The 16,052-nt window shown below is 39.5% G+C and overlaps 1 protein-coding gene across 1 annotated transcript in view; it reads right to left on the reverse strand.

Moving 5' to 3' along the window:
• Nucleotides 1-14,813, reverse strand: part of IFT57 (intraflagellar transport 57) — a gene marked incomplete at its 5' end in the record, with an annotated part of 60,294 nt that extends 45,481 nt beyond the window's left edge. The window contains 5 exons of the mRNA XM_080918727.1: nucleotides 1,851-1,919; nucleotides 7,233-7,323; nucleotides 11,572-11,690; nucleotides 12,799-12,961; nucleotides 14,602-14,813. Of these exons, the coding sequence (XP_080774853.1) occupies nucleotides 1,851-1,919; nucleotides 7,233-7,323; nucleotides 11,572-11,690; nucleotides 12,799-12,961; nucleotides 14,602-14,813 (654 nt within the window). The remainder of the gene's footprint in view (nucleotides 1-1,850; nucleotides 1,920-7,232; nucleotides 7,324-11,571; nucleotides 11,691-12,798; nucleotides 12,962-14,601) is intronic.
• Between the last annotated feature and the right edge of the window lie 1,239 nt (nucleotides 14,814-16,052).

Genomic DNA, 16,052 nt, shown 5'->3' on the forward strand with positions numbered 1-16,052 from the left:
TAAATTCTAACTGCATCCTAAGTACTAATCCTTGTACTCACAGATTACTGTAGTTCTCAACCCTCACTAAAGAAGGTTTCTTTACAACAGACAGAGACCATTACAGACCATCACAACCAAAGTGCAGACAACTGATCAGAGTACCAGCCCTGTGGATACATCTACAACATAACTCCTGCACCTAAGGCAGAGTAACACTGCAGAATAGGAGACACAGAAACTGTAAGAGCCAGAGGACCAGGAAGTCTGCTGTGAAATGTTTTCTAGAAATGACAGGAAAGCGTCATACATAACACTTCAATATGACTACCCAAATGAGACCCAAACAAGGACAACATCCACAGATGTGTTAACGTGGGAGGGGAAATCTCACAGATTGCCACCCTTAGACAAATAGTTACAGGAAACTAAGGGAGAAGCTTGCTTATTGGCTATGCAATAGTAAGTGACCATTCTTAAAGTATTTTATATACAAGTAAGACTTAAGGGACTCAGAAGGTTGTATTTAAAGCTCTCTCTCTCTCTCTCTCTCTCTCTCTCTCTCTCTCTCTCTCTCTCTCTCTGTGTGTGTGTGTGTGTGTGTGTGTGTGTGTGTGTGTGAATAACACAGAAGAGGCAAATATTTGAGAGGGAGCTAAGGATAAAAGGCACAGGAGGAGTTGGAGGAAGAAGTAAAGTAAATGGAGGTAAACAATATAATTATATTTTAAGTTAAAAAATTAAAAATAAGTTTATAGTATATTCATTTATAAAAGAAGTATTTATTCAGTACTTTGCATTTTATATTATGAGAAATGTGAAAAAAGACAATTATCCCTGTCAGGAGGGAACTTACAAATCAGAGCTGCAAAGGAAACATGAAGATAACTAACAATGCTTTTAGCCAGCATCTAGTAAACATTTCTATGTGACAGATGCTACTTTCATAATGCTTGGCATCTAACTTAAAATCATAGCAACTTAAAAACAGGTTAACATTACCAAGAAGCTTGGAAATTTGCCCAAGTTTAGAATCATAGTAAAATATAGAGCTTAAGCTATACACTTGGCACAATATTACATCTCCTTTTAAGCTGGGACACATACACATATGTGCATACACATACATGTGAACCCACATGCACACACACATACATACACACACACAGGGGTTAAAACTACTGAAAAATCAATGAACACCAAGGCAGAACGTAATATATAAAGAGATCATCTTGTGGTAGCTCAAGGAAGTTTTCAAATGAAACAAAAACTAGATCTAAACTGGCTTTTCGGATTCAGACATGAAAATCGAGGACCAATAAGAATATATTGCAGGTACAGTTTTTCGAGAGTGTGTAGGAATGGACATTATGGAAATATGATAGACATTTAAAAGGCAAAGTGCCACAATGTTCATTTAAAATAGCTCAGTGGCAGTAAGTATACTATTACAGACTAGATTTATTTTGTAGTCATAACAGAGAGAAACTTTCAGAAAGCAATGCCTGACAATGGAACAAAATTTATTTTATTTCATAGAAATATAACAAGTATTTTCCTACAAACAAAATCATCTATTCCTAGTCTAATTCAGTAATACCTTGAAACAAAACAATTCATAGCTTCCCATAATTAAAAATGCCATCCAGCAAATACGTTTCAGTTTGCCCAGAGGCACTGTGTGGGTTTCCATGGGCAGGAGGCAGCCTCACTCACCCTTCCGGGTTTTATGTTTGTTATAATTGTAACATTTTATATATAAGAAAACAATTTTTATAACTGATTTGCAAGCGACACAGAGAATATTGTCTGGCAAATGGCCAGATTTTCAGCAGAACATGTTAGCTTATTGTTTACCCAGTGACACTTACCAAGTGATAGGTCTGGGCCTTTAAAACGTTGAGATCAATAAAGTTTTCTTCATTATCTGTCTCCTCTTCCTTTGAAAAATAAAAATATTTCAAATTAAAAAACCTATCATTTAAATATAGATTTCTAAATACATAATATCTTAAGGTATGCTGAGCTTAATATGACTGACTCAGTAAAGCATATTTAAAAGTCTAATAAATATGCATAAAGTAGGGCTCACAATTATTAACAGCTCATATGTTCTTTGAAGTTTTGATGGTGCCATTTAAAAAACCTGTTTCTGCAGACACTGAAAAAAGGAGGGAGGAAAAGGCAGGGGAAGGAGTAATTGCTACAGTTCATTGATGAACATAAAAATAGACAAATAGGCCCGAGTGGCATGTATGAAATAGTACAAGTTTATGGAATTCTGAGCAAGCAGAGGGACATGCAAACAAAATGAAGGAACAATGTTCACTTATGTGCTTGTATCTGTATGTGTGCCTGTGCATGCTACACGTGTTCCAGGGCTCACAGGAGGCAGAACGTTGGATGTCAGGTCTCTGGAAAGAACATCAAGGTTTTAGCCATAGAACAAATTCTCCAGCACTGAAGATGCATTTGTCACACTGTGTGTGACACACACTAGGTGCTCAAGCTTGTTAAGGTAACCAATAATAGTAATGTGTGGTGCACAGCCCTCACATCCATTTAGGACAAACCAAAGAGATTACAACGTCATCCTCACCTGAGTACAGTTGGCTGTGGGGGTGTGGATAGGAAGTGACCCTTTGAGATTCAATCTGCTATACACAGAAAATAAGCAGGAGGGTCTGTTAGCATATAAAACAAATGCCAGTGTGGTGACATAGTAGGTAAAATAATCTAACAAGAATATCTCAATTGTATGGACACTGAATATAATAATGTAAACAAAATTCAAAATTCGGACCTCGAGTAATATGATCTTGTAAACAGAAACACAAACCAGGCAAAAAAGTGAGTATCAGAGAGCAAACGGTTCCACAAGTAGGACTATTCAAAGTTGCAGTGGGAGAGTTCAAAGATAACCCTAACCTTCAGATTTGAGAATGTAAGCCAGTGGTCTCGAAATGTGACTCTGAGATCAGTAACAAAAGCATGGCCCAGGAACGTGCTGGAATGGAAAGTGTAAGGACCCATCCGAGATCTATCCCACTACGGCAAGACTTGAGAACTGTGGCCCTCAGCCTTGAAGAATGGCAAGTTCAGCAACACAGAAGACAGTGTAGATAGACTCTGTACGCTTGGGTAACATGTGTTTTTCTTAGGGTAGGAAACACTGGGGCACAGAGGAACAGACACAGCTCACTTGTTTATATATGGAGTCAAGTAAATATTGATACTTCTGAAAAGTGGCATGAGTGTATTCTGTGTTTGTACTATGTAATAACCAGAGTAATTCATTAAAATGCTAATGACTCACTGCTCTGTGAAGAAACAAGGTTACAGAAAAGTTACCATGACCTCATCATATACTGTTTACATAGGCGATCAGCCAATACTTGTACTTTATTGAACACTAGCAGGACAAAGCTTTAATAGCAGACCTAGCACGAGCCATCATCAGTATATGGTAATGTTTCTCTCAAAGCCCGAACTCGCAGGGTCAGGAATTAAGGGCCACAAACATTAGTGGCACCACTACTTCTAATTAGCCATTGGCAAAATCTTTGCTTCTGGTTCCTGTGACTTTATTATTCTGTTAGCTTATAGGTCCTTGTTCCAAATGGAAGAACACTTCTACCAGGAAACATATGATGGCTCTACTGAGTTGCATGCTTGAACACTAATTGGATACTTTGGGCTCCTCACACTTCTGAATCAATAGGCAAGAGAAGAGTCACTGTGCTGGCTGGAATGACTGATATTACCACAGAAGTATGACTGAGGATGTCTGGAAAACAGGTAACCCTTCACTGTATCCTTCAGTACTGCCACACTCTGTGGTTACCCTCAGTGGAAAACTACTCTATACACTATGACCTAATACAGACAGACTTCTGATGACTCAGACGCTTTAGGAATGAAGGTTGGCTAAGTCACCAGGTAAATAACTACTGTCAGCTGAGGTGCTGACAGCAAAGAGAATACCGACCATGTGGTGGATGAAGGTAGTAATAAACAGTAGTTTGGAACTACACAACTTCTATGCCATTCATATTTCTTCCATAGTTGTTTGCAAACATATTTTTCTTTTTTATCACCTTTTTCATAAAAGATACTTTGACTGTTTCATATAATTAAGCAGAATTATGATCCTGCTATTGCCTTTATGGAGATTAAATGTGATTTAAAGGGTGCCAAGCTGACAAGGGATTGAAGCAGGATGGTTAATTTATCAATTTGATTGAACATGGGATGCCGAAATAATTTATTAAATATTATTCATGTGTCTTTGAGGGTATTTCTAGGTGGAATAAATATTAGAATCAATAGAATTGAGTAAAGTGGACTGAATTTTTCAAAATAGACGTGTCTCATCCTGCCTGAAAGGCCCAAGCAGGAAAAGCAAGGAGCACTCCAGCAGATGCTCCTGCCTGTACCTTCCTAGAAACCAGAACGTTAGTCTTGTCTTGCCTGAGGTATAAAATGCAGACAGAGACTTGGAAGCATTGCTCTCCCTGCAGTGCTCATGTTCACACGGTAACTATATTATCTGTTATCCTGGGGTCTTGTCAGAAGCAGACCTTGGTCCTCCATGGCCCCTATAGCCACATGACTCAGTTCTACATAAACACTTTTTCTCAGCCAAACTTGTAGTGCAGACTTGTGATTCCAGCTAGACCAAGAAGCTGATGAGGACTATCAAAAGCTTAAGGCTTGTCTTGACCATGTGTTTAAGGTCAACTTATGTCTGGGTAACTTGGAAAAAGTCCATGTCACAAAGGCCCTAGCTCAGCTCAGGGGAGAATACTCAAACGGTATGTGTGAGGTGTGGGCCCCAGTTCAATTCCCAGTGCTCCAGAAAAGAAAAAAGAGCAAAGCCAAAGACTTTCTTTCTAAAGATGTGTGTGTGTGTGTGTGTGTGTGTGTTTGTGTGTGTGTGTGTGTGTGTGTGTGCACACGCATGTGTGTCTTACTGGTCCTGCTTTATAGAGAATCTAGACTAACATGTAGAAAAAGAACCTCATTTACTAAATAGTACGATGAGAACACTCAGAGAATTCAAGCATATGCTTAGAAGAAAAGACCTTAAAACAAGTTAGAATTCCTAAAGGTTTATCTCCATAATTCAGAAAGCACAATTCTTACCATCTCCTTGTTTAATTGACACTAATTCCCTTCCTGCTTGTTACTAAAGATATGATCGTATAAAGCAAAAATACTCTGCATCATTATCAATTTAAAAAAACATTGCCAATGTGACTTTATTTTGATTTGGCACTTTCTAGCTGAAGGTCGCTAGTTTCTATAAAAACAAAAGTTTGTCACAAATGATCTTTACCATCCTTGACCCACCCAATCAGCTCTGAAACAGGATTCGTAGTGGGTTCCTTGCAAGGCTGTAGGCACCAACCCAGCTTTTCTTAGCAGCAATGGTGGGGGAAGAAGAGAGAAGACGTCAGCTTAGGATGAGGCGGTGGAAGAAAATTGAGGACATGTCAAGTAGCTTGACAAAAGCAAACAAACGTTCCAGAGGCGCCCTGCTCTGAGGGAGGCCTGCGGTTTGGTCTTTACCTTTTGGTTTGCAAGAACAGCATAAAAAGACTGCTGTCTAGCTTTTTCCCTAATTATATAAACACAACAATTCTGCTTTGAAATTTAAAAGACACAAAGGAAAAAATAGCTAAGATTTCGAGAAGTTGCACAATATCCTGAGAGATTCTATGCCAAACAAGGAAAACCTGACACCTATCAAATGAAGCACAGTAACGGGGCCATGACAGAGCAAGGTGAGACGCATCGGCTTGGCTTACCCTCCCGGTGAATAGTCTTTATCCTCTCTTTTGATGGGTACTTTTGAGGGACAATTTTGAAGTTAAGTGTTGGCATACTAGGACCAAGTATAGACTGATACATTAATTGTATTAAAAGGACAATAGAAATAGCTAAGTAAATGGGGAAATGGCTACATAAATGAGAATGTATAAGGATATCTTTTTTCTGATCCTGAGTGGAAAGTCTATTGAACAATAAAGTTTAAACCTCTTTAAATGCCCAAATTATCTCTCCAGTTTATCTGAAGCTATACCTGACTCATCTCCACAAGCTGTGATTTTCTCAAAGTTCCTGGGTCACACAAAGCACCTTCTTGCTTTCAGGTTATAGAACATGAGCTCTCTACTGTCTCCTCCACACAGGGCTTCAATAGCTGCATGCAGAACTGAAGACTGCGGTTTTTACCTCGACTTGCAAGTTTTATCATGCTAAGAATATTTAAAAACACCTGCCTGGTTTGATTGGGTCTACATTGTGAACCAAGGGCCAGACTTGACTATGGCTATATAGTGAGTGTCTTAGGCTAGCCTAGGTACGGTGAGATCATCCTTGGGGCTAAAACAATGAGCAAAGTCATGTAGAGTCATGTATCTTAATATGGTTAACAGTATTCTCAATACTTCCAATAAAGTATATATGTAAATACTTTCAAATACGAGGACATATTAAACAGAGCCTACCATAATTGTTCTATTTATAACAAATATTAATATACTGACACTATTACATATTTTACATGGTAATGGTCATGATGTCATGATGACAGCTAATTTTGTAAAACAAAGCACAAACTGTCACTCTCATGGCATTATTGTCTGTAAATAACTTGTATCAGCTTCATAAGATTTTGTTTAGATATAATCCAATTTATTTATGCTCAGATACTAACTTGTAATATTAAGATAATCCAGCAACCAGCCAATGTATAGCTTGTACTAGCTTATTAATTCTGAAATGTGGAGTAGATTGCCTATTGATGAAAAAACATGAAATCTTCTTTTAGTTTGTGACTGAAAAAACACTAAGTTCTTTGCCCCAGGTGTGTCCAGTTCAGATTATGTGGACACATTCTAAAGCACTCAGATCAACTCTGACTCCAAAATTGGGGATCACAAGTATGCGCCCTCACATTCAGCCAAACATGAACTGAGTGTTATTTTTCTGTCCTAAATGTTTTGCAAGATATGGCTTTTTGTTAATAAGCATTATTCATATACCTGGTGATAATCATACACACATTTAGAACCTCTTCCAAAACTGACTCAAGATCACAAATATCAACTTACGCAAAGGCCTAAGGACTGACCACGGCACTGCACTTAGAAACAAAACACATTCCAGAAACACAAAGTAGGAGAGATAGATAGCAGAGGGAAAGCAACCACAGGCAAGGCTGTGGGGCAGCTCAGCTATACACTTACCACAAATTCTTCATCCACTTTACTTAAGGTTAGCTCGGCATCATCTTCCGGGACAGTTTCTTCTTCTAATTCTTCCACTGGGTATGATGGCCTGAAATAACAAGATTTATCGAATGCTTAGAAACTCTTAGTAAGACAAAAATGTCTTGTGAGGAATGGGAAAGATGCTTTCATATGGGACTGTTTCCTTTGTTAACCTCCAGTAAATTGCAATGTTAAAAAAAAGCAAAGATATCCACCACTAAATGTAAAAAAGCACATTTACAAAAATAAATTGAAACTATATATGTTGTTATCTAACACATTCATTCACACATACACACATATAACATCATATGCATTGCATCCCACTGGACAGCAGTTCTAGAATTAAACTCTCAGCCTATGACTAAAACATTAGGGTCATTTCTATTGTTTACTATATAATGCTGTAAAGAGCATATTTGTAAATTACTAGGCAGATTTTCTAAAAATAAATGTGTCCATATGGAATGGCTATATTGACAACTTTTTCCATGTTACTTGTTGTTTTTAATGAATTGTCAAAATTGGCCTAGAAAATGCTATCCTAATTTATACTCCCAAGAATACTGAGGGATGGCATCTGTTTCAATATTTTTATCAATATGCGAAAAATAATGTGTGCCAATGAAACGAGTGAAAATATCATTGTGTTTCTTTAAATTTCTTAAGTATAAAAGTGATTGAGCAACTTTATATACTTTAATGGATGATACTTTTTTTTTAAGTGAAAACACACATTTGCATACTTAAACTGCATCGAGGGGGGGACAGGACGATTGTGGGAAATGGAGGGTTAGGGGGACCGGGGAGGGAGAAAGGAGGAGGAAACAAGGGTGGCTGCATCAGGACTCGGAGGAGATGTGAGAGATGCAGAAACAGAAATATGTACTAGGGGTCAGGAACTGGGGTAGCCACTGGACACCAGGGAAACGTGAGGCTCCCAGGCCCCAACGGGAAGGACTTTAGCTGAAACGCGCAGAGAAGGTCAGGTAGATCCGGTAGAGACCACCTCCAGCAGATAGGCACGGCCCCGATCGAGTGGGTGGCCCACCCACCTCAAAGTTTTTAACCCAGAAATGTTCCTGTCCAAAGGAAGAACAGGAACAAAAACTGGAACAAAGGAAGGGCCAACCAGGGACTCCCCCACCTGGGGACCCATCTTGTCTGCAGACACCAAACCCAACACTGTTGCCGTGGTCAAGAGTTACTTGCTGACAAGAACCTAGTGTGGCGGTTCCAGAGGAAGTCCGGCCAGCAACTGACCAATGCAGATGTGGATGCTTGGAAACAACCATCAGACTCTGGGAACCTGGTAAGGGAGCTGGCGAAGGACTGAAGGATCAGAGAACAACATAGTCTGGCCTGACCACCCACTTCTCCCAGAGTCTAGATCACCAACCAAGGAGTGTAGCTGGAGGGATACATGGTTCCAGATATATAGGCAGCAGAGGATGGCCTCGCCTGATAGCAATGGAAGGGGAGGCCCTTGGTCCTGGGAAGGCTTGATGCCCCAGCATACCCCTATGCTGGAGCTGTGGGGCGCGAGAGTGTGGGTGGGTGGGGGAGAACACTCACACAGGCAAAGGTGAGGGTAGATGTGGGATCTGGGGGCTGGTGGAGGGGTAACTGGGAAGTGAAATATCATGGGATGGGGGTTTGAGGGAGGGGGTAACCGGGAGGTGGGATATCATTTGAGATGTAAACGAATGGAATGATTAATTAAAAAAAGACAATAGCTGATGCTTGCTGGACCATTCGATGTGAGTGACGTAGACACAGGACTATTAAGCAACACTGAAACTGTCCAGAAGAAATGCAAATATCTATGCAAAACAGAGATGGGCATCAATCCTCAAACACCCCAGATCTTAAACATATTTGTGAGAGTGACCAGGGGTAAGTAGGGTCTGAGGTGACAGATGTTCAATCAATGGAGTTAAGTGGTATGATTAATACCAGATATAAAGACAGATTTAGGTTAGCTAGTACTTTATACACTCTTGATAATCCCAGAAGATTGACATGAAGCCCAAAGTTCTCATGTTGTGTGAGAAATTTATTGGTCACGTCATATGTCTGTGGTAAAGCTGATGTAAACATTGTAATTAGCCAACTGTGTAAGCATGGTTATATAATATTTGATAATAAACCATGTAACTGACCAGTGTAAAAAAAAAGAAAATTAATGTTTATCTAATCTAATTGGTCCCCTAGTTTCACTACTTAGAATCATGAATAGTAAAGACTGTTATAATTATTACTAGATAGATTTGGCAACATTTTCCTGTCCATACCTTTGATTTAATATTATATATTTAAAGCATTTATTTGAGCCACACCTCTCTATGTCTCTCTGATCTTTTAGTATGTCTATACTTTTAATTTTTAATTCATATAGCTCAAATACGCAGTTTATTTTTATAGAGATAGTAAGCTTGATTCTTATTTCTAAAGTCCAATTAGTGGTTCTAACTCAACCATTTCCTTCTTAAGATGTACTTATTTCCACATTAAAAAATACCCAGACATATTTGCATTTATTGTGAAAACCAATTCTAAAAACACATATCACACATAGTTTAACAAAAAGTACAGATTAACATGTAATAGAAAGAAAAAGTATTATCAACCAAACCAATCTTGTATAATAGATTTTCCAATTTTTATGAGTTAGAATTAGAAAACTATCTCCGAAACAAAGTTTTTCCAAAAATTGTTTGACATAGTTAGGAATAAAAATCTTTTATAAATAAGAATGTTCTATGTAATGTATATATTACAAGTGACAGTTTCCAAAGTTTATTACTTGTCAAATGTTTTTCTTTCTTCTTCCATGTATATAATTTCCTACAAATTATCCAAGTCAAAACCCATAGGCCAAGACAAAGACCATGCTGGAAACGAAGGAAGTGTAGGCTGAATGGTGGTTGGAACAGTAATAACCTGCAGTGCGGCAGTGACAGACCGAGCTGTGGACTTAGTGACCGACAAGCTAGGACAGCAAGTCATGTAATTCGTCTTTCCTTGAAATCTAACCAACAGTGTTAGGGACGGTAGAGCCATTCTTTAAAAGGAACCGAATGGGAATGTTTGGGTTGAAGCAAAGGGAACTGCCATGTTTTACCTTGAAAGTAAATGGATATTGGTTATTGAATATGCTTAAATCATGTAAGTTTTAATATTTTTTGAGATCATACCATTCCCCTCCTCCTTCTTCCCTCAAAACCTTCCTTGTTCTCTTTCAGAATCATTGCCACCTTTTCTTCCATTGTTGTTACATACATATGTGCATAAGTATTTCCAAACACTCATAAATGGCTTGTTCAGTCTGTATGCTTCTTGTATATATACACCAACACACACACACACACACACACACACAAACGCACAAACACGCGCACACACATTTTCAAACGTTTTAGAAGTACTTACTAAAGGAAGTGGATTTCTACATAAATGCAATTGTGTATGTATTACTATATTAATGTAGAATAATATATCCCTCTTTCTAGCTTCAGCAGTTTATTCAAATCTAAAATCCAATTTTAAGTCATATTGTATTTGTATAGTCTTTTAAATTCTCACCTATGAATAAATAATATCTAAAAATCAGTAAATAAAATCTAACCTATCAGCTTTCAAAAGATGAATGTATATATCTTATCATACCCTCCCTATAAAGCCAATAGTTTCTGATTTTATTTATTCATCAATTTTGCCAAAAATATATGACAAACTAAGTACAATGCTAATACCAAAGAATACATATGATGAATGATTGGCAAGATTTGTAGCAACAAAGCTATACCTATAAATACGTTATTTTAATTTCAGAAAAAAATAACAATGTACTTTCAGATCAGAGAAAAGCAATGGACACCGTCCAAGAGGATTTTAAGTGGCTTCTTCAGTGTTATTCTTGTCACTGAACAAGGGGAAAAGAAAGTTCCACACTCAGTACTATGTTATTTTCCTTTTCCACTTAACTATGAGGCTTTCGGTTACCTCGATATGCACACAGAATAGCTGTGGTTATAGATAAATACAGGCACAGAGAGAACTTTGGGATGTTTTTCTAAGTTGGCAAGGATTACAATGATTACGAACAGGAAAGGTGCTGGAGTGGATGACTGTTTCAGAATGGATTTGGAAAGCATTCGAATTTTGTCTATAGTTAATCTTTAGTGACACTTTAGTTTAGATCAGTCAGCTCGTGCCAGTTTAATGAAACAGCTCTGCACTTCACAAACAGACAAACAAACAACAAAACCCATTATTCCCGTAATCTCAGTATTGTTTGTGAGGTAATAGTTACCTTTTCCAAGTGAAGCCAACATATTTTAATGCTTCTTCAGCTAAACAATCAAGAACATAGCATACATGCTCTCCATAACCAGACTTTAATTTTGAAGGAGGAAAATCTGCAGTTCTCCCCTGAAAAGATAAAGACATTTGTTAGTTGCATTCCAGAGGTCAAGATTGTTCCAGCAAAGACCTATGGAGCACATGTATAATCTTTCCACTTTTCAACTGACAAGGTAACGGTCGTTCCTTTGGGAATTCATTTCTTAAGTCTTTTCAGTCCACTGATATATTTACACAAAGTACAGATAGTTTATGTTCAAAGTGCCAAATTAAAAGGCACGTAAACCCCATCATACATGCTTCCCAGACCTCTCAGGTCCTTGCACCCCCAGCCCACCCCTGTGACCAGCTCAGGCCCAGCTTCATTAAGAACCAGGAGTCACATAACCAGCTAGACTGCTGTGTGTGGAGAAGACTCTGCTTTGTGTTCCCCCATCACACCTGAGAAACATGCAGAGGCAGGCTGGAGGGGTGGTCTCTGAAACCATTTCAATCTAGAAGCCAGCAAATCTTTCCTGTCATTTTTTAGTATCTTAACTTATTTTCTCTGCTTTAAAGGATGTACTGTAGCCTACCTACATACAGGACTAAAGACCCAACTTTCTGTAATTTCTAAAATATAAATAAAGGCAGTTTCATCAGGGAAAAAATAATCAGTACTGAAAAATTTATCAGCAAAACAACTGACATGGTAAATGCATATTTTAAAATGGTTACAGTAATCCAGTTATTGAAAGTTAGCAACCTGTGTCAAAACTGTCTTATTGCCTTTCCCCTGGAGAAGTCAGAAATGAAAGGAAAAGTGAGAATTCCTAGCAAACCCCAAATCCTTTCTAAGTAAGTTGGTTTCTTTATACTCTGAATCCTCCCTTGAGGGGAAGAGCTGACCAACTACCTAAGAATTTACTTTTATGGTTTACAAAAATTAAGAAAATTATTATTAATCTGACATAAACAGAGTCTATCACATTTCTAGAAGGGGAATATCTACATATAATATCAACCATTCTGGAAAGGTCTTAACTTTAAGATAAATTAAAAAGTCACTCATATCAGTCAATTATCGGTCCGTCTGTCCACTCTTTCAAAAGAGTCCTCTAAAAGGCTAGCACCTGTCACTGAGCTGTTACTAGTGACCTCCAGTTTGAGAGCACAGAGAAGAGGGCATGTCACTTACAAAGGAGCGGAGCTCAGACAGTATATTAGATATAGTTGCATTGGGATCGTCGTATTCTTGAGGCTGCTCAAAGGCTCGGCCGGTTCTGTTGATTAGCCACGCAGCAAGAGTGCAGAACATGTAGAACTGCTCACCGGGGTTGGTAGGCAGAGCGAAGTAGTGTCTGTTCCAAAGCGAGGGAGGATGGGATGGATGAGGTAAAGCAAACCAACAGTGAAAACGTCACACAGTCTGAAGTTACTAATTTTCCTCTCGAGCAGCCTGCATCAGTACTCTTGAACTCTATCAACCTAGTGATTCACGGCACCCACAAAATTTTGAACCAGTGTCAAGGGACAATCACTACAATACACAAAAATGTTTGATTAAAACCTCTACAACCCGGGAATGGAAGGCAGCCATTTTTGAGAATGACATGAAGCTTTGGTCAAAATTAACTGGTCATCAATGGTCCCCTACAAGTGGCAACTGTGGATTATGAGAATCTTAAAGTGACTAATAACTTATCGTGTTTTTACTGTTTGTAGACTAACAGTTATGTCAAGCAGGTGTTCTCTGCTGCATATTCAAGTCAACTCCGTAAAGTGCTGCCAGGAGCCTCCCTAAGTCCTGCACACCGATAACTTTGGGAATGGAACCCAACACAGGTATTTCAGAGGCTTCCAGCTTAGATGGTCCAGGATTGCAGAAAAGAACGAGAACCTCTCTCATGTCCCCCTGCATCACCCTGCTAAATTTGCTAATTCCATTACTGTACTAGATATGATTTATACAGAAATATGGAGGACATAAAAGGTACAAACAAGTAGCAGCATTCAAAAAGTAGAATCAGAGATCTGCCTTGCAGTCTTTATGTAGTTATCATTATTACTAATATACATACATATGAATTTAAGAGATTAATAACTTATGTTTTGTACACACACAGTACACACACACACACACACACACACACACACACACACACACACACGAGTCTGGAAGAGAGTAAGAGCTCAAAACTGCCAACAGAAATAATGTGAGCCTACCTATAGATGGTAAAAGAAAGTACAATAGATAATTCTTTTTAATTTCTTCTTACAGTATAAAACAAACATAAGCTTTAAAGTGAAGGAAAAGCAATAAAACACAGTTATCACTCAGCTACCATGATTACATCAGGCTGTTTTGTCTATCACTCTTGGCAACTAATGGCTCTTCCAAACTTTTCCCACCGCTGCAAGTACAGAACTTCAGGTCCTCTAATGAGGGCCATTCCAACACTTATTTCATTTGCCTTTTCCACTTTCTAGTTTCTGAGAGTATTGTTGCAAAAGCATTTAGTCGTTTGAACCATGGCAATTAGCCCACAAGTTTACTTACTACATAAATAGTGCTCCTCCGCAAGGTCCTAAGTATTCACAGTTGTTAGTTTACAAAGTCTAGCGAAGCACAACAAAAACTAGAAAGAGATCTAAATGATAAGGCCACTCCTCTTCAGAGATAGGTTTCTCTAATTTTTCTACTATGGGTATTTTATCATGTTTAAAACAAGATTTGTGTTTGGTAGATGGTGCGTGTCTGTTTTAAAGAATGGACAGGCTGTCTTCCCCAGGCCTCCCTGCCATTTCAAAACTTGTTTACTTTCTCCACAAAATGACCAAGTCTGAAAACACTCCACCTTCCTCCGTGCAGAAGTTCACTTCCTGAGCAGTGAAGACAGAGGAAGGGATGTGCAGATCCCGGCGCGGGATCTTCGCCTCACCTAGGGGGAGCGTCCCCCTGGGGCCCAGCCAGCACCCCGCGCTGGGGCAAAGCACGCACCTGGACAGGGGCTTCAGATTGTTCTTTCGGAGTAGCTCCTCCTCGTAGCGGAGCAGCTTCAGCTTCTCCACTAGGTCTTCCATCACCACGAACATGTGGTAGGCCGCTCCCGGTCCGCGCTCCACCACCGCCTCCCCTGCACCTTCCCCGCGAGCCCGAGACACCCCATCGTCCAAGCCTGACGGCGGGATCACTGCGGCCGCGGCAGCCATCGCTGCTCAGACCCACAGGGCCCGGCTGAGCTCGGGATAGGACCTCTGAGGCCTCCCCCACCCGCACCCCGCAGACTGCACAGTCGCCACCGTTACCAGGCGACCGCAAGGCAGACAGTCACCATGACAACCAGACCCCGCCTCCTTTGCGCTCAGCCGGCCTCTCTAAATTCTCGCCAACCAAAGCTGGATTCCTACGTGACGTCACGCCAAGTCCGTCCCTGGCCTAGGCGGTAGCTCCGCCCTATGGGTGTGGCGTCCCTTCCCCCGCCCCTTCAACGACTCTAATGTTTGTCTTAAAGGCCTGGGCTGTTTTGCTCTGTATGCTCAGTACAGCCATGTGGAGCTCAGGGCCTGGGATTCTGCTCAGGGCTCCTGACTGAACCGACAGCTGATCATTTAGGTAGCAGTTCAAAGGACTGAAACGAAGCGGGCAGGGTGTTGGAGGCTCTGCTTGCTCAGTGATTCTTGTTTTATTTTCTCACGTAGAAAGTTATATAGTTGTGGTAAAACTCACTGTCCTTAGGTTCATTTTACCTCAGAAATTTCATCCACAAGACTGCTTGTCTATTTCTCAACTTAATCGTTTGTTAGGTAGTGCTAGACTTACTAGTATATTCTGAATAAGACTTGAAGTTTTACAAGGATCTTATATCACTCCAGTATTAGGAAACTGGTTGCTTGGAAGAGGGTGGCATTGGAAAGGATTTATACTGCCCACACATCACCCTTTTCATCTGTTCCCACCCATCCAGATGTACACTCTTGAGTACTAATGAAATCCGACCAAATATAGTATCTGGAAAGGAAGTTCTGAATTGCAGCAGTCCCATCAGATAACATGTTTTTCTATTACATCTGCAGGTATTGACGACCTAGAAAACACATGGAGACATAAATGACCACAGATGTGACTTATGCTTACAATTCTAAGAAAAGTACTGCATCAGGCAATTTACCTAACAGTCAAAAGTAGGAAGTGAGGCGAAGAGCCCAGGTACTTCTTAAGAGAACTCAGAAGCAAGAGGTCAAGCATTTGTCGGATTAACTAAAATCTGAAACATATTTGTAAAACCCTTGTGATAAAATGAAGAGTTTATCTAATCAGCCTTGTTTCTAATGCTAATAAAGTTATCCAAATGAAAATGTTATTCATCAAATAAAAGACACACATAAAACTACTGATTTATATAGAAAATAAAATAAAGGGAAGAGGTCTGAGGATAAGTGGATAATGTT

This window comes from Micromys minutus (assembly GCF_963924665.1).
Source record: "Micromys minutus genome assembly, chromosome: 7".
Taxonomy (NCBI): Eukaryota; Metazoa; Chordata; class Mammalia; order Rodentia; family Muridae; genus Micromys; species Micromys minutus.